The sequence below is a fragment of the Amblyomma mixtum genome, chromosome 1 (genome assembly GCF_055824585.1).
Source record: "Amblyomma mixtum isolate Tamu chromosome 1, ASM5582458v1, whole genome shotgun sequence".
Classification (NCBI taxonomy): Eukaryota; Metazoa; Arthropoda; class Arachnida; order Ixodida; family Ixodidae; genus Amblyomma; species Amblyomma mixtum.
In genome coordinates this window covers 194,152,650-194,178,884 of record NC_143012.1, presented here as the reverse complement: position 1 = coordinate 194,178,884, position 26,235 = coordinate 194,152,650, and the positions used below count along the sequence as shown (strand labels likewise).

At 53.7% G+C, this 26,235-nt stretch overlaps 1 protein-coding gene across 1 annotated transcript in view; it reads left to right on the top strand.

Annotated features, from left to right (window-relative positions):
- LOC149370452 (E3 ubiquitin-protein ligase RNF19A-like) overlaps positions 1–26,235 on the top strand; it is a 66,820-nt gene that overhangs the window by 24,522 nt on the left and 16,063 nt on the right. The window contains exons 3-5 of the mRNA XM_089577774.1: positions 23,069–23,344; positions 23,711–24,111; positions 25,163–25,365. Coding sequence (XP_089433900.1) covers positions 23,069–23,344; positions 23,711–24,111; positions 25,163–25,365 — 880 coding nt within the window. The remainder of the gene's footprint in view (positions 1–23,068; positions 23,345–23,710; positions 24,112–25,162; positions 25,366–26,235) is intronic.

Sequence of the window (26,235 nt, the reverse complement as noted above, 5' to 3'; positions counted from 1 at the left end):
CAGCGTCCCGCGCAGCGTATATGCTCCGATGGTGGCAGCGTGGAGCTGCGGCGGAGATAGCGGGGTCCTGCAATCGGAGCCGCGTTCCGCGAGGGGTTCCGGAGCGCGCAACCTTGACACAGTCACGACGCTGTTCCCGCTGCTGCTCCGGTCGCCTTGCCCGGGATCCCTCCCGGCGCTGCGGTGCGAATTAAGCCCTTGGGCGTGCGTATGTTTCAATGCAAAAAGCGCTGCTACGCGGGACTTGAGAAGGACACAGCAGCGCTGACTCGTATTCGGTATACGGTCCACTACCTGGGATTCTTTTTTTTTTCTTTCTGGAGAAGCAGGCTCAAGATTTGGTTCCATCGCTATGTTTATGGTTTATGGTTTATGGGGTTTTAATGTCCCAAAGCGACTAAGGCTGTGAGAGACGCCGTAGTGGAGGGCTCCGGAAATCTCGACCACCTGGGGTTCTTTAACGTGCACTGACATCGCGCAGTACACGGGCCTCTAGAATTTCTCCTCCAAAGAAATTCAACCGCCGCGGCCGGGATCAAACCCGCGTCTTTCGGGTCAGCAGCCGAGCACCATAACCACTGAGCCACCGCGGCGGCGGTTCCATCGCTATGTGCAGAACACCTTTAGCCACGCGAGTAGTCCTTCCGTGAGCTTTTGAGGCTTCAGCGCGAGTTGACTGCTACACCTGGGCGCGGTGTCGAAGCCGTCGCATTCTGCATCGATCGGCGCTATGTGGGTCACGGGGTCGCCGCACGTGTGTGTGTGTGTCAGCCCTCGGCGCGGCGGCCTTGAACCTTCGACCTCCTCCTCCGCGCAGCGCTCTTCTTGCGGTCCTCTTCCTTTCTCCGATGTTGTTCCCCGGGCCGTGCGTCACATCCGGCCCAGATTCCTTCGCCCTGGGAACGCACCCGGGCCCAGGTGTGGAGGGGCCGAATCAGGGGTCTGTCTTCTTCTCAGCCTTTCTTCTTGTACGCGGTGCGACCGCGTACCTTCTTCGCCGACGCCATCTTGCGCCTTCCCTTACAAAAGTGGTCTATAGACAGTCTGTAGACTTCTTATTGACTCTATTAACTTCCTACAGATATTGCTTTTTTGTCTATTCATAGTCTTTGGACTGTCTGTAGACAAAGGTCTACTAAAAGTGTGTGGCCATAAATCTATTGATTGTCCATGGCATTTCAATTGCCTATGTACTGTTCTCTAGGATTTTCTGTAGACAGTCTATAGACTTCATAGACAGAAGTCTATAGACATTCTATAGACTGACAAGCTTTTTTTTGTAAGTGTTGGCGGCAGTGCCCGTGTGTCTCCGGCATATGACTGAGGTGTTTTGGACGTGTGCCCCGGACTGTGCACTGCAGTCGGGCGGATGTCTAAATACCTCAGTACACGCGCAGCAGAAATGAACTGCCGGGAGATGGAAATCCCCTCTTTTCTTTCGAGGCCTTTCTTCCTCTACACTTCGTTCGCCTCATCTCTTCTTCTTGTCCCAGGCTTACCCGGATTGCACAGATAGCCTGTCCTCTGCTACCTGCGCGGTCATGCACGCACTCTACGCTACGCGTGTGCAGCGTATACGCTCACAAAGGCGTGTGCGATCTTTATTGTCATCCGGGTGAACTTACATCTTGCCTGGATCTCTGCTGCGCGGACGCGAAGTAGTTGGTGCCGAGTGCGGACACGAAAAGTGCCGGTCGAGGGACTCTGCAAGCTTTAAAAATTAAGTTAATTAAGGCTGCGATTTGTTCGGGTTGTTATTGATTCGTAGTGAAAATAGCGCTTGCGTTGCGTGTTCCTTCGTTCGCCTCGTTTTACCGCGCTGTTTTCACTTCTAAGCTTTAGAACGTATTCCTTCATATAGGGTGCATTGCGAAGCAAAAAGAACAAAGACTGGACAATACGCTGGCATCCGCATGCCGATCTTCCGCGTTCTTGTATTCGTGTAGTCTTGTGGGCGTCGTCGTCAAACCTGTCACTGGGTTGTGGCTGCAGTGTACCGATCGACCGATCTTCTCGCAGTACTGCGCGCAGTTCCCCCCTTTACGCCCTTCGGAATGAGGCAACACTGATTCCTAAAATGTGAAAAATGACGTAAACTTTGTCCTTGAGAAGTTGTTGGTCACCTGTCGGGGCGCATGACTGATGACCCTTTGCGTTACCAGCCAGAGTTAAAGGTGCACTAAAGGGGAATCTGAACTCGTCTTTTTACCGCGGGAAATCGACTTACACGTTCCGAGCATTCTTAGAAGCTTCCAATTATTGTCCGGTGCGGCCGATTTCCCTAATTTAAATCGGATTAAACGTCCTGGCTCCTGCCTTTTTTTGAACACCGCTGAAGATAGGAGGAGTCAACTAACGTGTGGCGTTAGCTTACTCCGGCAGTCGTGTGACGGCCTCACTTTCGCTTTTATCATGAATAATTAGATCCAGTCAGAGACTGCATAGCTGCAAATTAGGCCCACGGAAATAAAAATACGCATAGACTCTTTGCTTTCGCCGATCGCTACGTATCACTCCGCCGATGGCAGAGCGGCAAGCCGCCACTGGGTCGACTCCTCCCATCGTCGGCGGTGAGCTGAAAAAAAAAAAAAGCAGGAGCCGGGACATTTAATCCGATTTAAATTAGAGAAGTCGGCCACACGGGACAATAATTAGGAGTTTCTAAGAATGCTCGGAACGTGTAGATCGAGTTCCCGCGGTAAAAGGACGAGTTCAGATTCCTCTTTAGTGGACCTTTAATGAACTGACATACAGTACGACGGTTCTGCCTAAAAAATCTGACACTTATTCTGTTTGCGCGACAATAGGGAAATGCTGCCTAATAATTCAGTTTTGCATTATTGAAAAGGCCCTTAATAAATGTGTCACTTGGGAGGATGAACTTGCTCTGCGCATTCTTACTGGCGAGTCGCCGAAGGAGTGGCATGCCACTACAGATGGTTACATGGAACCTGCGGGTCGCCATGTTCTAAGGGTCTCGTTCAGGGGGGAGAATTTTAGGGATACACGTCGCCGCCATTCGGAGGCCGGCAGGTTAAAACAAGCGGTTGATTCAGCGTGTCTTTTTCGACTCTAACGGAAGCAGTTTAATGCCGAGGAGCCAGTAACTGCCGCGTGACCTTAGCACCGTGTCCGCGATTGTCTCTTTCTGGACCCATACCGTCGCGCGAACTTCGCGACTTGCCGATGCGAATGCACCTCGAGGAGTGCGAAGTAGGCGTGAAATGGCGACTGGGCTAAAAAATGCTATTTCGCTTCCAGCGGAGATGCGATGCGAATGGCCGCTCCGCCGGGCAAAAAGCTCGATGAGCGAAAGGTCGCTCTGCGAAACACCGTACTCCGCGATTGCGTGGTGACGCGTCAACTTCGGGGGCTCGTCGCATTCCTCGGACGTTTTGACGGCGACAGGATGGAGCTAGCCGGCGCGGCTAACGAGGTCCGTGCCTCTTGGGCCGCTGCCAGTCGGCCATTGTGTGTGCTGGGAGGCGTCGGCGCCTGTACGCGACACGTGCAGCTGTAGGCCTATAGGTGCATATCTTCACTCACAAAGGCTGCCCGCCACCCTCGGCCCCCATTGTTCTAGCGGCGTCAACCGGGGGCGACAGTCGTCATTCGCTCGCGCCATCTGCTGTGTACGGGCACGTAGTGAGACAAACGAGGGACGGAACTGGTGGTTCGCCGGCCCTAACTGGCCCCGGTTATCCGCGCTTGCCCCGCGGTGGGAAACCTCCGGGGGTGGAGGCCACAGGCGCGTATGCTTGCCGCTTGCAGCGCGATGCCCTTTCTCTCGCCGGTGCCCGTTCCTCTCTCTCTCTGTACCTGTGCGCGAATTTCTTCGCCCATGTTTATCGAGTGCTCGAACGAGTCATCTGCGTTCTAGGCGGGCTGTTTATTGCGAGGAAAACAAACAAATCCTGGTGGAAGATTGCTGCCCGCGTCGTGATGGCATGCGCGTGTTTCTGACGGCTGCCTGTAGCTTTTTTTTTTGCTATGGAGTGAAATCTCCCTTGATGGCGTGCTGTACCATTCGTGGTGCAGCATTCAGCTTTGTAAATGCGTGGCCTGTGGTGGCTGCGGGAAAGACGTCCCGTTCCCACCGTAAAACGGACCGGAGAGCAGCTGCTGTGCACGGAACAGCAGCAAACAAGGCACAATGTTCTGTGACTTCAGTTATGCTATGCTTAACTGACCCTATAGCCACACGGGCAGTCTGGTCGCCGGTATGCTTAACCGCGCGGTTACTGAACTTAACTGCGGTTATCACGGTTCGCCGTTGTCTCGCAGCTCGCCACCGTTCGCGGTTACGGATATCAGTGGCCGCTTGGGTGCAACAAAGTTACGCGGTAATCGACAGAGCGAAGCTGCATTTGCACAATCGTGATTATTTGCTACGCAGAATATATTTAGTGTGCCGTCCGACGGCGCCATCCTCCGGTAGCACTGCCTCCACCGCCACGCTTCCCGCAAGCCGTCCGCGCTAAGCCAACACCTTCTCTATACGGCGCACCCTTGGCGCAGGCGTCAAAAAAGCGTGCTAACGTTTGTTGTTCTCGTAAATAATAAGCCCTGGGATAAAGGAATACCAAAAATGGATCCTTCTTGAGGATCTCTGACCCATACTGAGTTGGTGGTGGCAGTGAACACTGCGATACCAGCAAGTTCCTGCTAGCAGCCGCATATACAGGGTGTTTCACCTAAGACTTTCTGCAATTTTTAAAAATAAGCTATTTGAATTAGATGCGCGCTTTTTCTGGCATAGCATTGTCAGTGGTGTAGTACATCATAATGCAGCTAAGACGTGCTAACTAGCAGGCTTGTTAACCAATATTTAATAGTTACTTTTAAACTATTACCGTTGGGCTCCTTAATTATTGAGAGGCATGTAGCCCACCGTAAGTAATATCCATATCCGTTTTTAGAATTTCGAGAACGCGATTATCCTCGGCGCTGTGGCCCAACAAATTTCGCCTACATCGCGCAAAAATACATGCGGTTTCAGAAGCTTGCAGGCAAAGCAACCTCTCCAGTGAACCTAACTCGTCGAGATAGCCAAAATTTGTTGGGCCACAGCGCCGAGGATAATCGCGTTCTCGAAATTCTAAAAACGGATATGGACATTACTTACGGCGGGCTACATGCCTCTCAATAATTAAGAAGCCCAACGGTAATAGTTTAAAAGTTAACTATTAAATATTGGTTAACAAGCCTGCTAGTTAGCACGTCTTAGCTGTATTATGATGTACTACACCACTGACAATGCTATGCCAGAAAAAGCGCACATCTAATTCAAATAGCTTATTTTTAAAAATTGCAGAAAGTCTTAGGTGAAACACCCTGTATATCTGCCGCCGGTGCGGCGCGGCTCACTGGCTCGCCCGGTCTGCTTGCGCGCACCTAGGTCACGTGACCTTGCGGCGTCATCACAACCTGCCGACCGCATAGGGAGCAAACTGCCCATCCTGCGTGGCAGGTTGCAGTTAAATTAATGACTGGTCGCTCGGGAAGAGGAACCAGGGCCGCAGAAGGCCCATCGCTGGGAGCACCATGCCGTCGCAGGATCGTGGCGCACTACGCCGGGTGTGAGGACTTCCAGGGGTGTATGAATGCAGAGAATGACCTTCTGCATATACGGAAATTAACCCATTACGATGTCGGGTCGTACCCCCGAATTTTTTTTTTAATGTGTCTTTCTTGGAACATGATTTCGTGTGAAAAATGTACGTTGTTGGAGCGGGCCAGCTCGTGTGCTTGTCGCACACGGCCGTCGACGGGCACTCTTCGTCGGCGCCATTTTCTCGGTTAACAACGCAAAGCGAGGTCGACAAGCTCGATTCGCGATAACCTTGGTTAGCGACGTAACCGCGGTCATGTGCGCCGTGTGAGCAGCAGTGGCCACAGCAGCGAAAACCCGTGGTTACAATGGCATTACATACAGTCTAGTCCCGTCGGGAGTTGGCGTTTAATTATGCGCTGCGCTTGTTAGCGGAGTGGTATCACTCACTCCCTGCGGCGTTTTTTTTACTCGCTTTCTTTTTTCCCCCCGCGCTCAAACGACGGCACGCATGACTCAGCGCCGTAGTGGTCGTTTCACGCAGCTGGCTCGGTGGGGCTCGTGTCGGCGTGAGTCATGTATACGTCGGGCTGTCCGGATCAAGTGCCTCCGCGTGAGCGAACGGATTCATTGATGGGTTGCTTCTGCTCCTCGTCCGTTGCTCTCGCAGCGGAGAAAAGGCTTGGCGTCTTGAGTGGCTGCTTTTTTTTTCCCCCCATCTGCAGCGCTGAAGAGCTCGGGAGTGCATGACGCGCGTGTGGAGGCAGCGCATATCCGCGTTTCATTCTGTCTCACTGGTTGCGGCCGTATTGTCCGTATATGGTATGTGCACTGAAGACGTTGGTTGTGCGAAGGCACACGACCCTCGCCAGGCGCGGACGTACGTCACGACCGTTCGAGTTGTCGGTACTAAGAGGTCCCCTTGGCAGTTCAGTTAAATATGGGCGAATAAATGAGAGATGCACTGGACGAACAGTTGGGCCAGTCTAGCATGATGATGATGATGATGATGCCGGCATGAGACCGTACAGCACGACAGGTCATGAAAGCCTGTGGAGCAGCTGTTGTAGCTCTATGCGATGGTTGCCACTGGAGTAGTCAACGGCGCCCCTTTCTCTCGGGTTGGCTGCCTGACGTTTGCAAACTAAAAAATTGCCGGGGCGCTTAAGGAACTTACGTTGGAACTTAGTAATATGAAAGTATTGCAATTCTTTTCCAGGTGTGTTCTAATTATACTTCATTACTTTGTAGTTGTTGTTAAGTACTATAGCACTGAGCGTTACTGGCCAACATTTCGTATTTCCCCCTCTTTTGATGACGTCGCACCGTTCGACCAATCGCGAGTTTTGTAACGCCTCCGCTATTTGGGCGATGCCGGGTTTTCATGTCGTTCTAATGGGCACTCGCAGCAAGCGGCTCGTGAGCGTGCAGAGGAGTGAAAAAGTCGTAGCAAGTCGCGGTGCCCGTGGAGGACTTTGACCGGCGTGCATAAAGGCTATAGGGCAATCTGCGTATGCGCCTTTGGCGGCCCGCGCGCAGTAGCATGTGGACTGTGGGGCAGTGCGAAAACTCTGCAATAAGAAAAAACATAGAGCGTTCATTGGCGTTCTTTTAGACTCCGATGATTTTGAGGCAAGCAAGTGCCCATAACTGGCTCCCTAGGTCAGTGGACGCCTGAATCGCGCCAATAGATACAGTAAAGTCTTAAGGGCACAGCGTTCAACTCCAGCGAAATTAATGTTCCCAGAATGCTGCGTCTAGTGGACCTTTCAAGGCACAAGCCGAGCAGGAAGCTTCTCTACGTCTAGAAGAAACCTTCTGCTAGCATTTCAAGGTCCTTCGGCCTTTAATAGTGCCTTAATGGCTCTGTTATACGGCTCAAGAAAAGCCTCTGGGCTTAACACTTTTGACCAGGACTGTACCTGGGGTGATGAGAGAGAGATGTGGGCTGCATGCGTTAGCGCTGACAACGTTGTGGCAGACCCGCGGCACCGCGGCAGTAGGCGGCAGCGTTCATTGGGTGATAGATGGAACGCCTCTTACCCGCAGCTTATAGATAGTGCTGCCATCTGGGGCCAGTAGTTATGCGGAAGAGCTAGTGCAACGCTCCGGGCTATCGAGACGCTTTTTCAACGGCGGCCACCTGCGCCGGGCTGATGACGACGTGTGAGGAGGCTGTAAATTTCGGAGCATTTCGCCGGGGCTTTATACGCTCGAGCGGCGCCGCTTTGTTCCTTGCACGCGGTGAGTGGTGGATGCTTTGTTCCGCAGCTGCTCCTCGCTTTGGCTTGCTCTGCACAGCACGGCTCATTGGTGCCCTGCCGTGAGCAGCATGTACGGCGGCGACTGGCGTCCTCCTCGAAAAGCGCGCTTTTAAATGTCGCTTTTGTGGGGGAATCAGTCGGTGGCGTATGCTTCATACCAGTCGCTGGGTGCGCCGAACTGGGACCCGTGGGGGCTGTGGTGGGCTGGAAATTCTATGAGCCAGTATACGTGTACTTGCACGCAATTTGTCCCACCTGTTGATTGCTCGCGAGGTGGCAGTTGCCGGTGCGACGTTTCTCCTTAGTACTTTTTGCTGACAGTGTCTTCGGTCTCTCGCGTACTCCTGCTCTGCGATGCGCGCTTCGGTTTGTGCTACGTGGAAAAGGCTGATCAGCCGTGTTAATTTGTGTGTACCCTTTTATGCGCGAACTACGAGCATAAGTTCGAGTATAAACCTCGGCATGGTGTGGGAGTTGAGACGGATTGGCCATGTTCTTGGTTTATGGTACTGTTGGCGTTGTTGCGATAGCCAGTATAATTTCGCTTTTTTCCCTGTCAGCGTAAGCGGTTCGCTTGTTTCTACAGAGTTGCTGTGGTGATCGTATAGAAGGGAATAAGAAAAAAAATAGTACATTCGAACTTAGCTTTGCGGCGTCATGAGCTAGCGCAGTCTGCGCGGGGGCTGGACATGGTAGAGTTTCTCGAGGCGTTTCTTTTTTTTTTCTTTTTTTTTTCGGGTGGAAGTGTAGGTAGCGCTACTTTTGTAGAATATCCCTCGGGTGGGTGGGGGATCCGAAGGCGCGGAGGTTTAAAAATTGAACGCGGTGTGTTTTTCCCTTGCGACCGTCCCCTGCGCAGCGGCAGTTTGAAGTCGCCTCTGTACACAGAGCGCTGGCTCGTTGCGGACGATCCTCTGCCTCCGACGCTCGATCAAAAAACGTATTGCTGAGAGTCGCTTTTTTTTTTTTTGGCGCGGAACTTTTCGCAGTGGCTGCTACTCTGTGCCGACGCCCTCGCGTCGCGTGTATACCTCCTGCTTGGGCCTCCGTCGGGGGACGGCGAGCCAATTCGCTCGGCCCCCCTGAGGCGCCGGACGGAATGGGGATGGATTGAGCGGGAAACTGGGCCAGTCGAGAAAGGTCGCTATTTCGGGAAGCCTCTTCAGCTTGTTTTGTCCCGCCAACGCGCCAACAGGGACGCCTTGTTTGGTGACTTCGCTTCGGCTTCGAATGGGTCAGCCGTCACCGTGGGCGACTGGATAGGGATCGCCCGTACAAGCCTAGGCTGTCTTGTGTGTATAATGGGGAAGAGTGGGCGGGGGAGAGTTATGATGTTACGTTACGATGGAGCCATAATATCATTAAAAAGAATTTCGAGGACACTTTAGCTGCCAAAGTGTTGAGGCGAAAGCCGAGGAAACTATGCCGTGACGACTTCCGCTGGATGTGACGTCACACCGTTCCAGTGGCGATATCGATACCCAAATTGTACATATTTCGGGGATCTTAAGTATAATTACGCTTAATTACACATTTTTACATCTAATTTGACACAAATCCGACGTTTTTCCTACCATTCTTTGGCAATTTTCACTACGCCGTGACGACTTTCGGTGGATGTGACGTCACACTGTTCCCGTGGCTGTATATCGACGTCCGCGCTATTTAGACGCAATTTCGAAGTTTTTTTACCGTAATTAATTAACTTATTACTCTACAGTCATCAAACTTGGCTTCCAGGTTCATTCTTTCCTCCTCTATATGAGGCACTCATTCGTTTTCTCGTATCTCTTTCAGTTCCCCAGTTAACACGTGTTAAAAGCTGCCAAAGGCGTGACATCCTCTGCTAACGGTTGACAGTATGAGCCATTAAAGGTTTTCACCTTAATATAATAAGAAAAGGAAAGCGGGCCTCGGCCTGCACATGCACCGTATGTAGCGGACTTGCAGCGGCAGGCTGGCGCTCCGGCCTGCTTGTTCCCGTCAGCTTTTCGGCGTCGCGGCTTCAGCGTGGTCGAGAGCAGTGCTCGAGGCCGGCGCAGTGCAGGGGCAAGACCGGAAGGGAGACTTGCAGTGTCGCTGAACTAGTTCAGCCGGTGCTCGGCCCCTTATCTTCGGCCCCTTGCCGGGTGCGTTGAACCGGGCCCCTGCGGACGCCGCCCTGCTCTCTCCCCTGCGGCCTTGCCCTTTTAACGCGCAGGGCACTCACTGTGAGGCTTCTGTGCATGGTGTCCCCGCTTAGTTCGGCATAGAGGAAGTGAAAATCTGGCACTTGACGCCCATGCAATAGCAAAGATGCGACGTTGCCCGTGGGCCAGATTCATTGGCAAGCATTTTTGAAATGCTCGCTTAGCGTGTGGGTCGTCGTCGCTGCTGCTGTCACTCGGCCGGCCTCATCAGTGCCACAACGAGGAAGCTGCTCGCGGACAGGGCGACGGCAGAAAGAAGACAATCAAGGCCTGTTGCCGTAATCTATTAGCTGACTCGGAGAGAACCTGCCTATCTAATCGAAGGTTCCTTTTTTTTTTTGTGCGCTTGAGGGTACATGTACCATTGTTGCATGTTCGAATGGAAGTGCTTGCGAGCTTCAGCACCTTGCTCTCTGCTGTCAGCCAACTAACGCTCGCTGCCGGCGGCTGTGGCGTTAGTCGGCTGACCCCTCCAGGAAGGAGGGGGGAGGCCTAGATTACATTTTAAAGGGTGGGGTAAGCGCTACAGCGGGAACACAGAGGCGCCTCTCGGAGGCGATGAATTATGGACGACTGATGCTTGGGCGAGTTGGTATGCCATGTTCAAGAAGAACAGCGCGAAATAGACAAGGACTAAAGGAAGATACACACAGACAGGCGCTGACTTGCAACTGAAGGTTTATTGCTCGGAACGTGGAAATAAATAGAACAGGCTCCAGACAACAACAACCAAAAAAAACAGGGATAATACACACTAGTCCATGCACACGTTCCGAGCAATAAACCGTTAGTTGCAAGTCAGCGCCTGTCTGTGTGTGTCTTCCTTTAGTCCTTGTCTATTTCGCGCTGTTCTTCTTGAACATGGATTATGGAGGGATCGAGAGGGAGCCGTTCAGCACTATCCAGGCAGCAGCATTTTCCGGCGAAAGTGGGCAGTAGGCGGGGGGGTGCGGATTCAAGCAATCGACGGAAATGCGGTTGTGAAAGAAGCTTTCGGAACACGAGAGACGCAGTCAAAACAGCCGAACGTTTCTTCGAGCCAGCCCGACTCCCTCCTCAGAGCTGCGACGGCCCCATACGTGTTTGTTTCGCCTGCGTTCGCGATCTTTCCGGGATTCCCTGGCTGCCGGTCTTGGGCAACGCACCTGCACGACCGTGGAAGGGGGTTCCCTCGGATAAACGTTGGGGTCTCGCTGGCGGCCTGTGTTCCATTGAGGGGGCGGGTGCTTGGTCGTAAAGACGTAACGTGAAGACCGAGTAAACGTGGCGGCCAGGGCACGAGCAGCGCTCATTGCCGGTTGTGCCAGACGTTCGGGGAAGCAGAGAGCATGCGTTCGAGAAAAGCGCACGCGTGTGGGAAAGTGCGGGCTACACCGTGTAGGCATTGACGGCAGGTCAGCTGCGAGGCACTAAAGATTCGGTCTGCAGGTACGGTGGATGGAGTCGGCGTGGTGGACGGCGTGTGTGACCTGCCGCGTCGCCACCTGGTGCACGCGAAAGGAATGGTGTGTTAGCCGTCGTTCTTTCGCTCGGGGAGGAGACGGTATAGACAGTGGATCCAGTCCGCGCATTTAGTGAAGGCAGTGGATTGTCGGTGTTTGGCGGTAAAGTATACGTGTGTATTTTTTTGTTCGCAAAGCTCCGTAAGTCCGAAACGAGGCTCGAATTACTGCTGGTCTTTATCGGGCTTTTGCTAATTACGATAACGTATAGGACGTTTTGTGCGGCGAGTATGGCCAAGGCCTGTCTTTTAGCTTCGTCGCCTCGCTACGCTAGGCTTTTGTCGTGTAGCGGTTTTTCTTTCTTTTACTTTCTTTTCTTGGTGGGAAAGGGGGGGGGGGGGGGGGAGGACGGGTGGTGAATGTATTGTTAAAGAATGCGTCGGGTTTTCATTCGCCAAACTATTCCCCGGAGAGGCGGCAGTATTTTTTGCCTCGCGGCATTGCAACCCAGGGTCTGGCTTGGAGCATAAGAAGTGTCTTGTCGAATGTGCGCCTGCATGGTTACCGACCGAGTGTGTTTCGTGCTCACATGATAGAGAGAGAGTATTCATGCGCGTGCGTGATGTTTTGCCGTCTCGCCCCCGTCCGTCCGCCTTGAACGACTCTGGCGCCGCTCGCCTTGCTGCGGTCGGAGTCCCGGCCTTGGCCGCGTGTTCGCGCACCGGGCCGTCTCCCCCGGCCCATGGTCAGCGCCGTGGCGGCGGCTGCGGCACCACCACCAGCAGTGCAGTCGCAGGCGCCACGGGGCTTCTAAATATACGCCGCTCTCGTCGCGCGAAGCCTCGGCGGGAGGGCGAGGTGGCGACGGGCAGCGAGCTTTTTCCAGGGGGGCCCCGGCCGGGAATTCTTTCTAGCCCGGGGAAGAAAGGCGATCGCCCTGTTGTGCTGCTGCTGCTGCAGTCGCGTGATGCATGCTTCGTTCTCTGCCGGCCGGCTGTTTGTTGTAACACGCGCTGCGTGGCGATGCCAAGGCCGGACGCCCGGCGCTGCGCAGGCACGCACGGCGAAAGAAAGTCGCCCCTTTTCCCGACCACCGCATCTGCCCGCTGTGCACCCGCGCGTATACGAACGCGTCGAAGGAATTTGTGGCCGTAGATGGCGTGCTTGTATTTGGTTCTCGAGGGGAAATGTGTTTGTACACCGAGGAAGGAAATGGCCCCCGGCTACATCGTTTGTGAATTCCAACGTAACCGTTTGCAAACCCAGCCAGGCACCCCTTGAGTCATGAGTCATCCCTTGAGGCGTGCGCAGATTTGCTTGTTGCCGTTGGTGGAGGAAAGAGCCCCGGTATCGCGACGTTTCAAAGGTGTGTGGAGCGTGCGATGTGGTCAGCTTGACTCTACGAGTTTGTTGCCGCTGATAAATGACACTCTTCTTCCCCAGCTGGCCACTGTATTTGATTAATCAAAAGGTGGGAAACTACGGTTTCTTCGCCTGGCGCACGCTTTGGCCCCCGGCGTCATCGCACTTGGGTTTGTGCAAGCGCTGCAAATAGTCTACATGACGTGCAACAACAGAAGTTTTGTTATCGGAACAACGTCCTGGCGGACCATTACGAGTTTTTGTGTAATTAGCCCTTTAACCATCAACTCCAATCCATTCTCATGGGAGGTTGTACCAATATCGGCGATGACGAGTCACATTCGTCCGGACCGTTGTTGGGCTGCTTCCACCGCCACAGACGAGTTACCGTCGGCAGTTGCGTTGGTTGCGATCTCCTATTCTAGAGGGCGGTAGCTGTACACGAAAAACGCGTTTCGCGCTTTAGCGCGTGTTTTAAGCCTGATCAGTCATTTTCGCCAGGAATTGCTAAACAATTTGGCAATTTTCCCGTTTTTGTTGTTTTTTTTTGGAGGGGGGGGGGATAATTTCGCTGTAAATAAAACTGTAATGAGACCATCTGCCGAATGAATTCCCTTTAAAGAGCAAGCTGCAGTGCGGTCGTTCCTCATCCGTTGCAGCTCACGCTGAGCGGGACTTGACAAATTGTTCTGAGGTATGTGCAACGAAACAGCGCAGCCGAAGACGAATCTGGCTCCGGTGTGTCGTTCTCCACGTTTTAAAACGTGCACCAACGGGCCCGAGTAAGCGTTTTGTCTCGCTGTAGGTGTCTCTTGAAGCTGAACGCTGGATGCACGGGACCGTCATCTGGCTGCCAGAGAGGACAGGGGTGGGGAGCTTGTCAGAAGAGGCGGCTTCCTCCGCAGCTGCGTGTTTGCCCAGGAGATCGATGCTCACTTACCGAGATCCGTTAATGACGTCAGAGCGACGCAGCTACCCCTCGAAATCGACGGTGTGACGGAAACCCGCCCGGTCGGGAGTAATCATGGAGGAAAACTGTCAAGCGCCGTCCAATCGTTAATAACAAAAGAGACGTTTCGGCCCCCCTGTGGCGTCCTTGTTCGCGTTGAAGGAATGGAAAGTGAAGGTTGGTTGACGTAAGCAGCGGCTGCGTATATCGGTGGTAGACTGCCTTCGTAAAACTTGCGGTACGGCTGCGGGTCGTCTTGCTCTTTTTTTTTTTCCAGTTATCTTCGCGCCATCCCGGTCGATTTCATGGCCCGAGGAGTAAGCACGCTCCGCCAGAGCGTTTTCTTTCTTTTTTCCTTTTCCCGCGTGCTGCTTGATTATTTCCGAGAATGATTATTCACGACCGGACGGGTTTCCGTCAAACCGCGTCTATTGCATTAAGGCCCATCCAGTGCCGCAACCCTCAGTGACAAGAGGGAAGGAAAAGGATTCCCGTAACACGTGTCCCCGGCGAGAGTGAAAGCCCGTCCCGCGCATATTTCGGTCGTACGAAGTTGACGTTTCGCATGTCCCAACGCGGATGCTGGTAGTAGTAGTAGAAAACTTTATTGACAAGGAAAACAAGACTCGAGGAGAAATATACAATGGGTGGTGTCTTCATTTCAAGACTCCACTGGTCTTGGCCGCCGCTCTAGCCTGAGCAACGAGTGAGCGCTGCTGATCAAGCTCCGAGCTGAGCAGAGAGTCTCCAATTGCTCTTTCGTTCTATGTGTTGTGATGTCCGGGGGTTTCGAGCCCTTACATCCCCATATGTAATGTGGTATACATCGGGCCGGTCTTTGCACCACGGGCATTCTCCTTTATAGCGCTCGGGGAAAATGATGTTGTACTTGTAAAGATTGGGGAATGTATCGGTCTGGAGTTGCCTCCAGTCCCGAGATTCCTGAGTGTAAGCTTCTTATGTGGAGGGGGAAAGTGCTGTCGTTGTGATCTCAGGAAGTGGAGTAGTGTGTTGTAGGTGACGGGAACTTCGGTAAGAGAGCTTGGGTCGGGGTTGGAGCCCGCTCGGTTGGTATGCCCTCGAGCTAGTGCGTCCGCGACCTCGTTGCCCTCTAATCCCGCGTGACCAGGCACCCACGTTATCTGATGCTTGAGGGAGGAATTAGCGCTCATAGAGTTGCTTACTATGCCCAACAGCTTTTTAGGCATACTGCCTGCAAGTAGGAGCCGACAGGCTGCTTGGAAGTCTGTCATGACGTGCACACCCTGCGGATGCTGGGACGCGCAGTGGTGGTGACAATGAAAGAGAATATGGTGAAGGAGAACTTCCGGGGTCTATTGCACACGGGGTTCCTTGCGCTGATTGTCGGCATGTGTACATCGCTGAAGCGGACCGTTTTGGAGAGAGATTGAAGCAGCACAGCAATGTTGTCGACGAACAAGCAGCACGTGGCAACGAACGCTCGGGCAGAACATGCAGTCTCCTCGGGTCGTGACATCGACTGGGATCGAACGAAGATAAAATGAAGAGATTACAAGACAAGGCTTTACCTGCTTGGAGCCCCTTCACATTCAGACGACGGAGCTTGCGCTCGGTCGCAACGAAGGCTATCTAGCCCCGATATGCATCCGCTGCTTGCGTCATGTCGTGAAACCCATATAACCACCTTCTCTAACCACCACCGCCTGGCTCGACTGGCTTGGCGCTGAAGAGGAGGAAGAACAGCGACTTCTGGTCGCTCGGCCTGTAAATTATGGCCGAACAAAGTCTTCTACTACTAAGCAACTTTCACTTCCACCCCGTGATTGTGAACAAGGCTCCCGTAGCGGGGCCGAAACGTCTTTGTTTCTGGCTATCGGTGGGCGCTTGATACTTTTCTGCCGACAAACCCATGTGTGTGTTGTGCTGTGTACAGCGCCTGCTTTTAGCCGGAGTTGAAGCGGGGTCGCCCACTGCGCCGATTTGCTGCTGCGCAGCTGTAGACATACTGGCGAACACTGTTGCATCGGTGGCTGCGAACTCAGCCGCGTCTGTGGGTGCTCGAGGCGTTTTGTTGGGACGCTTCGCTCGGTATACAAAAGCTTGCCCGTAAAATGTTTAGGGGTGGTATCACGGAGGAAATGGGAATGACTCTCGAGATTTACCAAGTTCGATCCACAGCTGCCTGCTAGCTGACGTCATCAGTGCGCGCATGCCGTAAAGTCGTTAGTCGACCAGCTGCTTCGTACAGGCGTAGAACCTGGTTTTATTGCAGCCTATAATGGATGAGTGCGATGTTCTCGCGTGGCTTGCGTGCTGTTCGGGCGTCTTCTTTTTTTTTCTTTTCTTTTTTTCTTCGGTCGTTCTGCGTCGTTCTCGCGGGCTTGGCTCCTCAAGGACGTGTTGCAGTCTTTTTTCTCCTTCTTTCGTTCCCATTCATACGGACTCTGTGAACTCGCCGCTCTGTGTTTCCGACAAGGAAAGCAAGCAAATAGAAAGCCCCTTATACACGCCGTATAGCTAGTGGTTTTGGGGTGGCGTCTGGGAACCGGGTCGTTTGGCGCGTTACTCATTTCGTTGCGCCCATTAATGATGCCGCTTCCGGACTGCGGAACGTGCTGCTGCTGCTACGCTCGCTGTGTAGATCGTAATCTTGATTAGCCGATGCTGACCGGGGTGGGGGGATACAGGGCACGGGTGTTCGACTGCAGTGATTTTTTTTTTTTAACTCCATGGCGTTGAAGGTTCCGTTCGGGTGAAAAACCCGGCGTCGGCATGACTCGAAAATCCTGATTGGTCGAGAGCCCAGTGACGTAGAGAAGCAGTTTCGCTGAAAGGTATACCGAACCGCTCTCCTTTGTGGTTCGGGAGCCGGGCACGATATACTTCTGCGCAACTGAAGAACGGTCTTTCGGTGGGGTACTAAATGGAGGCCTTGTGTAGTACGTCCACCTCACGCCGCACAGTAGGTGAATCACGTTACAGGAACGCGGTTAATGGGGATCACTAATTGGCGTCAGCAATGAATGTAAACGATGATGTGTAATAAAGCAGTTGTGATGGCGACAAGCGTGCCGGCGTCTGCGAGAAGTTGCTCCAGCAGACCCAGCTGTCCTCTATCTATAGCGCACTCCGTAGAGGGGGCGCGCTACAGGGCAGTTCACTGCTTTTTTACTCCCATATAGGCGTACTCATCTTTGGAGCGATACAGGTCTTTCAACGCTGTCGCGTCTTATTACTCTTGGATGAATTTAACTGTCCCCCAATTGTTCTCACTCTGTGCATGGCTTGAGTACTTGACCATGCGTTCGCTAGACGGCGCCACGTGTTTGTGTCACCGTGTTTGCGCCGCGACTGCTATTTCTCGGATTTTTTTTCTTTCGTTTGTAGTACGACTGTAGGCGTAAATCTCACCGCCGTTATTTACTGCCGCGGACGTATAGCCGTCGTCATTCGAGAACTGCTTTCTAAGCGTGCTCCCGGCATCCGTGGAGGGTGTGTGTGTGTGTTCTCCGGCGTCCATGACTCCCTCCCCATCGACACACACGTGGGCCGTGGTTTTGTGGCGGCCGCCACTTTCTCTCCCATCCTATGGAAACACGCGACGTGATGCGTCCTGTAGTCTCCTCCTCTTCGGCCGTGTGGCACAGCGGGGCGTGGAGGAGTGATGCAAAAGCGGATCCGCGCACGGAGCTTCGTCGTCGTGCATCCGGCACTCTGCGCATGCATCCGCGGGCGTGGCGTGGCGCCGGGTGCCGCATGGACAAGGTCGGCCCCTTTCTCCATAACGTGACCGCGGCTGCTTCTTTTTCCGTCCCGCGTTCTGTTCCGTGGTGGCGTTTTCACGGTTCAGCGCCGACCCCGAGGCGGGGGGTTACCCGTGGCAAGGTTGCGCGTACACTCTGCCCATTTGCATTGCCTCCGTCGCCCAAGGCCGTGGACGGAAAGAAGAGGGAAACGGTGCGTGTTTTCTGCGCGGGCGTAGCCGAGATGCGTGCTTGCCTCCCCTCCGGAAGCAGAGCTCCCCTATAAATCTTGCGTGGCGCCCCCGCCCTCTCCTTTTGGCTAGGTTTGTGTGGACGAGAGATGATTTCTTTGGCCGGTCGGCTAGGGTTTCGAAGTTTTCCCTCCTCCTAGTACCTCTCCCCCCCCCCCCCCCCCCCACCTCCGCGCATGCAGACTGCTGCTGGGGCGCTTTGATAACAGCGGCGCAGCGCCGTGTATACATACCATATATCTTGGTGTTTAATGCGTGCCTGAGGTTTCCGGTTCTGTACTATTGCGCGGGCCGATGTTAAGTAAAGAACCCATTCTTAAATTATGGTGGAGTGCTTGAACAAAGCTCTCAGTGTGTTGTAATCGCGTATACGGAAGTGAAACAAATTTCAGCTTTCGTGCGCGACTTATGCGGCGGCAAATTCGCTCCTTAATCCGGGTGACACCAACCTCCCGAACGGGCTATCCCTTGCACAGCTGGTGGTAATTCGAAGATAAGGTTTCCTGGGATTCGATCTTCCGTTTTTGGCGCCTGTCGGTTCTGCTGCGAAGCTAAGAGAAATTCGCGTATAGTCTCGTGTTCTCGTAGTTTGACGGTGTGAATGAAAACGCAGCGGGCGCCTGCGACTTCTTCCTTCTTATCAGCTTGATTTAACCGGCCTTTACGAGACCGCCTGCGCGCTACACGTCTCTATACATCTTCGATAAGCCTTCGATGGTCCCCACTTCGTCTTTGTGCCGCCGACCTCCTTTAGGGCTCCTTTGAATTCAACCCTGGGTTCCAGACATCGTATTCGGCGGGACTCGATCGAGCTCTGTCTCTCCTTTCCTCGGAGGGGCTTGCACACTCCGCAGCGCTTCTTATCACGCGTCGCACGTGGCCGCTGAGGGCAGAGCACAGGTCCGCGTCAGGGTCGTCGATGTTCGGCGCGGCGCAGACGCCCGGATGAGTCTTCCTGTCCTGGGTTGTGCAAGCATCCCACAAGAGCGCGTATCGGAAACCCCAGCTGTCCTTCCGGACGGTTGCCTGCCCACGTCAGAGCCGTCTCTTCTTCGGACCACCGACCGTAGCGGGCATTGAGTAAAGACCTCCCCATTGCCTTCGAGCGGACCCGCATGTCTCCGCGGTTGGATGCGAGGTGCTTTGGGCCGGAGAACACGGGCCATTGCTTGTGATGTTGCCTTCGCGAGAACCGCCGTAGATTTTTAGTGGCAGTCACACTTCCCGAGAGGACAGGCTCTAGCCCGGATCCCGTTTTCACAGCCCGCGGCGGGTAACTAATCCCGACGAGGAGACTTTTAGGTCGACCTGTCGGTGTCCGAAACACCCCCCACCCCATCCACTCATCGCGCGGGCTAGCACATCGTGTGCAGCGTCTGCACGTTCGTACACGATGAGACGTCGGGCTCACCTTCGCGCCGATTTCAATTCCCTGCCTGACATTGGCACAGTGACCTGCTCCACTTTTGTCGCACCTCTGAAGATTTTTTTTTCTTTCGCCGAAGAGTCGGAAGACGCGCATGAGATACATTTACGGGAGCGGCCATCGATAATGGCTCGTCGTTTAAGATAAGGGGGCCACCTTATAGTCGCGTGCGCGCGGTGGACTGCTGTTGACGAAAGCACTGGCACGGCGGCGACACTGGGACTAATTGCGTCTCGCTCAACTGGCACGTGAGTTGTGGTCCGTGTCCACGCTGCGGTATGACGTCATAGGAGTCAGGGAGCGCTCGCGGACGAACGCCGAAGCTGGCTTCCCCGCACTGCGCCGGTCGCTTTCTCCGGGAGAGCACCGTGGCCAGGCGTCCGAATCGCAGATTATAAGTCGACCGCAGCAGCGTGTGTTTGTATAGACGGTGAAAACCGCGCATTCCGCGTGCCTGGGCACGCGTGAATATAAGTGCGCGCGCAATCTTCGAATCGATGGCGCGTGCCCGCGAGGAAAGCCGGCTTACAGCGTTTACCTGCTCGTTGTACCGTGCCGTGGAATGCCGGATGAGGGGCTGGACCCTTGTGGCCGGCTGCGAGGGAGGTGCCCGTTTCACATTTGTTTTCTGAAGGGTTGTACTCCAAGCTCCCTTCTTGTGCTGCGCGGTGGACGGCGGTATTCCACGGCTTTGGCGCGTGCGAGTTTCTGTGTCTGGATGGACTTAGTGAGCCTTGGCACGGGAGAACGTCTGATTCTTCGCGACTGGTACGGAGCACCGTTTGGCTCGCCTGTTCGGTGTGGTGTCCCCATGTGTAGAGGCCGATGAAGGCTCAGTACGTATGTGTCGACCCCAGTGTGTTCGCGTTCAGTCGGGTACGAAATTCTCGCAGGAGTAGCCGCTGCCAGGCTCGGGCAGCTCCAAGCCGGCCTGCACGTGTTTGACAGTCGGGCCGCGTTCCGCTCATTTATTGCCACGCCGTTGACGTCGGGCCGTTGTTCCGAGCGGTAACCTCCGGTTGCCGGTGAACGCGTTTTGGCGCGGTGTTTACACATGGACGCGTGTTGCCTCTCTCGTCGGCAAGCTGCAGCGAGGCGGACGTCCCGTTCCTCGCGTTGCTCCAGCGGCTCCGACTCGGCGTATCGCTCGTGCATGACGATTGAGTGTGCGATTGGCTCGTGCGGTTTCTCCCGTTCGGTTATTGTTGCTCTCGGTATGCGTGCGCGGCTGCTGAATGTGCTCACCGCGGTAACGGTAAATCCCGCGCGTCTTATCAGCCGGACGTGGAGATCGTACCGCGCCTGAGTTGCTGTTTAATGCAGACGCGCTGTCACCTGGACCTTTTGTTTCTTTGCACCGAATACCGCCATCTCATAAACCGCTGCGGGGCTTCAGTTCAGTGCTTGCTGGAGCGTCAGGGGAAGAGCCGACGTCATAATGGCGTCATTCGGAGACGGTGCGTGGGTCAACAGGCGCGATCTCCTCAGTCACCGTCTCCCCTCGCCGTGGTGTCGACGCAGGGGCGGGTTATTTCTGGCGAAAGCATGCCGAGCGGTCGCGTGGGCGCTCGACTGCCCTATTGCGCCGCCCCGCACTCGTGAGGCGACACGTGTGGTCGAATGAACTGTCGCGGGTCTAAATGTGTCCGAGCTGTTTCCTGGTTGTGGACGGACTCTGTGGCGAGCACGCAACGTCTCAATGGAAGACGAGAGCCGCATTGAGTTTCGCTGGGCCGTTTGGTGGGGGGGGGGGGTCGGGTTGTGGGAAAAGTGTGACCGCAGTCTTCAGAGGGTTATAGGGTTAGACCGCACACATTATTCTGGCCAGTCGCTTGTTCGGTCGCCGAATTGATTTTTTTTTCTCTACGGGGGACGCTTTTACGGAGACGCTCCCATGCACTCGGAGGCGGTGTTCTCTGCAGCCGCCGTTACGTACCAAAATCAGGGTGAACGTAACGCGCGGTGCTTACGGCGGAAACACCTGTTTTTAGCCCGAGGGAGAACGTGGGGAGGGGGGAAGGGGGGGTGTCGGCTTCGTGTCTCGGTTCGTTCCAGTTGTGCGAGCAGACGTTCGCATGCAGCTGCTCCCATAGTTCAGTGGTTCACTGTGGCGCCGGCCCTCGGCGTAAAAGGTCATTACGGCGCGATTCCGAGCACCTAGTGTTTTTTTTTTTTTTTTGCCACGTACTACAGAGGCGCTGCAGGTTTTTCGATTCATGTCAAAAGTAAACTGAACTCTTCTGTCGTGGTGATAATTATGGCGATGTCGAAGGTATTGGCAATCCGTGCGCTAAGTGTGTCGGCGCGCGAATGTCGCACGTAAGCTGAGTGTGACCGTTAAAGGAGTGTAGACTCTGAATTTTTTTATTTCTTCTTTTGTAATGATGAGTACGACACTATACATGCATGAATCACTGCACGATGTTCGCCTATGACGTGATTTGTATATAGTTTTAATTTCTTCTCGCTGGTTCGGTTTCAGCAACTGAATGATGGCAGCTGTGACGTCAAAGGTAGGTCAATGAGGCATGAAAAAAAACATAATCGTTGATACGTCGTTTTCATTCGCTACAACGCTTAAACCAACCTGCCTCAAGATCCAGAATGACAAACGGCGTATCAGCTGCTGTATTAAAAAGTTTTTTTTCGTGCCTCACGTGATCTAAACTCACCTTTGACGTCGCAGCTGATATTGTTTGGTTGTAGAGACTGAAACAGCATGCGAGCTGAAACTCAGTTACAAACTATTTAGCAGGTAACAGGCAAATACCAGGCAGTGGTCTTCAACCTCGGAACCCTTGCTCTCCTTTTGCATTCGACGGGATTTGTACACGTGCGCGGTATGCGGCAACTTGCTCTTCTTTCCCAGAAGGCTGCTGCAGCATTTTTCTGCATTCAGTATGCGTCGACAGCGTGTGTCTCTTTTGCATTTTGTTCGTTCGTTTCCTGTGCCAGAAAAAAAGCTCTCATGGTTTCGCTAGAGTATGTTTGGCTGAGGCGAACTCACAGCGGATGTTTTTGTATTCACCGCTTCTGCATTTGTGGTCCTTGAAAAAAAGGGTTAAGAATGGAATTGTCTTTCTTCGTACTCACGACTAGTTCCCTGCACGACAAGTATGGTGCGACGAATTGTTACCCGTACATGTTGTACAGAGTGTGCATCTGTACTAGACACACAAGACCCGTTCGCGGCTACGACGTTGAAGTGTTTCGTGGTGGCTTGCTCTTCAGTGGGCATCTTCAGAGGTTACTGGTTGTAGCAGCAGCAACAGAATCCTGGCTGCTGAATGCAGGTCAGACGCGTTCACTTGGACCACAAAGCAAGACACGGGAGGTGTGTTGATTCTCGTAGCTCGCGTTGCTTTGGAAAAGTGTGAGCGGAACAAGTATAGCCGCAGCATTGATCAAAAAGAGAGAAGTGTTGAACAAACTGCACTGACTAACCGTGCGCTGCGATGTCAGCGTGACGCGTTTAATATTTGCTCCCTTCTTTGCTACGCAGTATTGGTCTATCTTGCAGCCTAGCACAGGCTAGTAGCACTGGTATGGACGCAATATAGCACAGTGAGGACGATGAGCATGTGGTCAGGCAGTTTACTGTGGCTTTCTTTGGTCGGCACTTCTGTGCGCCCTCTCCCACTCCTTTGTCCGTATCTCACTCCTGTCTGTGATGCTTCACTCCTCTATGTCCCTGCTTCCCTCCTCTGTTTCCCAGCTTCCCTCCTGTGTGTGTCCCTAATGCTTCACTCCTCGGTGTCCCTAATGCTTCACTCCGCTGTGTCCTGGTTCGAGGCCTCGACCGTTTTCAGCTCCCAGAGTTCTTGTCTGTGCTGCGTAATGCGTGCTTTGTGTTATATAGCTGGACAAGAGATGGCGCAAGCTGATAAAGCTCTTTTTTTCTCGTTGCAGGCACCGCCAATAGCAGCAGCATCAGCAGCGGCGGGGGCGTTCCTTGAAGGCGCCATGGCCTCGGCGGCGGCAGGGCCCCCTGGGTCTCCCGAGGGCGGCGGCGTGCTGCCCACCCGGCGCCATCCATTGGCCGGCGGCCGATTCTCTTTGCGACGCCTGTTGGGCTCCTCGTCGTCCTTCCTCAACCGGCGAAACTTTGGACGCTCCTGCGGCTCCCCACACGATGCCGAGCAGGCCGTCCGGCCGCCACAGCGCATGGCCGCAGCCCAGCATAGGGTGCGTATGCACGGACCCGGCGACGGGGCCTGGGCTGCCGTTTGACCTCAAGGAGGTCCAGAAAACTGCGGACACCGACAAAACACCAGACATACGAATTTCTCATTTCGAGCTGTAAATGCACGGTTCAAGCTGCATTTCTAGTTTTAAGCAGGAAATGTTCCTACTTAGATTAGATGTTTGTTAGCTGGGCACGATAGTCGTTCCGTAACGGAAATGGAAGCTTTTTCATCAGTGGTCTTGGTTCTGTGTCATGTCCCTTGCGCTGTTTTCTGGATCAGTTTCGATCTGTGCAACTAGTTAGTCCGAACCTAGCTTTTGCGCTCTCCCCAGTACAAGAATCTCACTTACAATGGGTCGCCGCAGGATGCGCGGAGGAACAGCGGCAGCAGCGGAGCTGCTGCGGCACCGGGGCGGCCGGGCGATCGCCAGGGCAGCTCGGACACCGAGTCCCTGTGGAGCTGCAGCGGTGGTGGCACGCTCGAGTGCCCGCTGTGCCTCCTGGAGGCGCCCGTCGAGGCGTTCCCGCGGCTGGCATCGTGCGCGCACCGCGCCTGCGGCGACTGCCTGCGCCAGTACCTGCGTGTGGAGATCTCCGAGAGCCGAGTGAACATCGCCTGTCCTGCCTGCTCGGAGCCCATGCACCCGAGCGACATACGCCGCCTCCTGCAGGACGAGCTCATGGTGGCCAAGTACGAGAGCTTCATGCTGCGACGCGTGCTGGTCACCGAGCCGGACGCCCGCTGGTGCCCCGCACCGGACTGCGGGTGAGCAGAGCCTTCCTTTTGTCCTCAGCGTTGCAATGCACTCATTGTAGGTATGGACGAGGATGTGGGGCCATGCCTTTGCTTGTTTGCTTTCTGCTGCCTCGTGGCATACACGGGGCCTTAGAAGAGAATCTCGTTGGCTACAGTTTTATGTATTCTGGCTGCCAGTCTCAGGATAGCCTGTGAAACGTCACTGGTTGGCAAAAATTTGGTAAAACAGCTTGAGCTAATGTTTGATCCTTGGAGGTCTGCACCACAGTGTGGTATACTAGACAATGTCTTCTGCCATGGTAGGTGATACCGCAGTTTGGTCATAGATAAACATTCCCAATCAGTCTTATTTTTGGGAAGAGGATATTTTTTCTGTGGCAGTCATTTTAAAGGTGCACCAAAGAGGAAGCTGAACTCATATTTTGACCGCTGGAACTCAATCTAGGCGTTCCGAGCGTTCTTGTAAACTTCGAGTTATTGCCCTGTGCGGCCGATTTCCCCAATTTGAAATCGGATTAACGTTGGGCTTGCGCTTTTTTTTTTAATTCCCCGCAAACGATGGGAGGAGTCGACCAATCTTTCAGCCAGTACCGTGGCGGCTTGCCACTCTGCCAGCGACGATGTGATACATAGTGATCGTGGAAAGCAAACAGTCCACACGTATTTTTATTTCCGTGGGCCTAATTTGCAGCTATGTAGTCTCTGACTAGACCTATTTATTCACGGAAACCTAAAAGAAACAAAATAAAAGTGAAAGCAAAGTCGTCACGCGACTGCCTTGAATGCACTCCATGCGTTGTTCGACTCCTTCCACCGTACAGAGGGAATTAAAAAAAGGCTGGAGCCGGACGTTAATTCGATGTAATAAGGAAAATCGGCCGCACAGGGCAATAAATCGAAGTTTCTAAGAATGCTGGGAACATGTAGATCGAGTTCTCGCGGCAAAAAGTCTAGTTCAGATTCCTCTTGGTGCACCTTTGAGTTTCTGCCAGCCAGGGCAAGGACCACCCAATGTGTCCAGTGGTGCATCCTCCTCCTTCATCTGCGGGATGTTGTGCAGGTATGTGGTGATAGCGAGTGGCTGTGCCAGCTGCCCCAAGCTGCGCTGTGAGCGTCCCGGCTGCAGCACGGCCTTCTGCTACCACTGCAAGCAGGAGTGGCACCCCAACCAAACGTGCGATGCCGCCCGAGCCCAGCGGGCTTCGAGGCCGACTGCCCAGCCTGGCCCACCCCTGGGATTCCCACACGACGAGAGCCTCCAGCGTGAGTGGTGCTCCACAGCTCTCGCTTCTGTGTGCTGGTTTTACGGAGAGAGCCGTTAATATGAGCCCACCTTGAGTCACCGTGTAACGGAAGCCCATCGTAATTTCCGTAGCAATCTGCTAGCCAAGGCAAGAGAGAGAAGAAATGAAAAGAGAAGGAAGAAGAGAGTTGGGAGAGAAAATTGAAAGACATGGCGGCTGTTGGCGAATGTTTTAATTAATTCATAGCCTAGTTTAGCTAGTCGTTTTTTTAGCGCCGCAGTTTCCACTCAACGTGCTCTACCGACGAAGAGAGGCGGAGCCTCAGCAATATTCCCCACTACAACACGGCCGTTATGGAGCACTGGGTGATTATAAGTGATCTTGAATGCAGGATGACTGGGTGATTTAAAGCACTGGGTGATTACGGAGATGGCGTGTAGGGTGCTGTGAAAGATGGGTCATAGCAGTAGTTTAGGTCCTGAGAACGTCACAGTTTGGTCGTCTGTATTAAAGGGATGCATTGTACCATTCAGGCCAAATGAACTGGTGTGTAGACACACAAGAGTGATCCTTGGTTTTCAGTTTCGAAATTGGCAATCACTGATGTGTCAAGAATGTGGGAGCCCTTGACTATTCTACATTATTAGGACTTGGGCCTTGAACACTGTCTCCCTAATTGGCTCTGCGTATGGGATCCTCCCGGCAGGTTCCTGTGAATGACACTGTGAATGGAAAGGTGCTCCTAGTGCATTGCTCATTGCTGCATGAAAACCAATTCACTACTGCTGAAGGGGCACGCAGGGGTCAGGACGAGTAACCCTCCCTGTTTGCACAATGAGGGCAGTGCATTTTAATTATGAATGAATAGTAGGGGTGTGCGAATATTCGA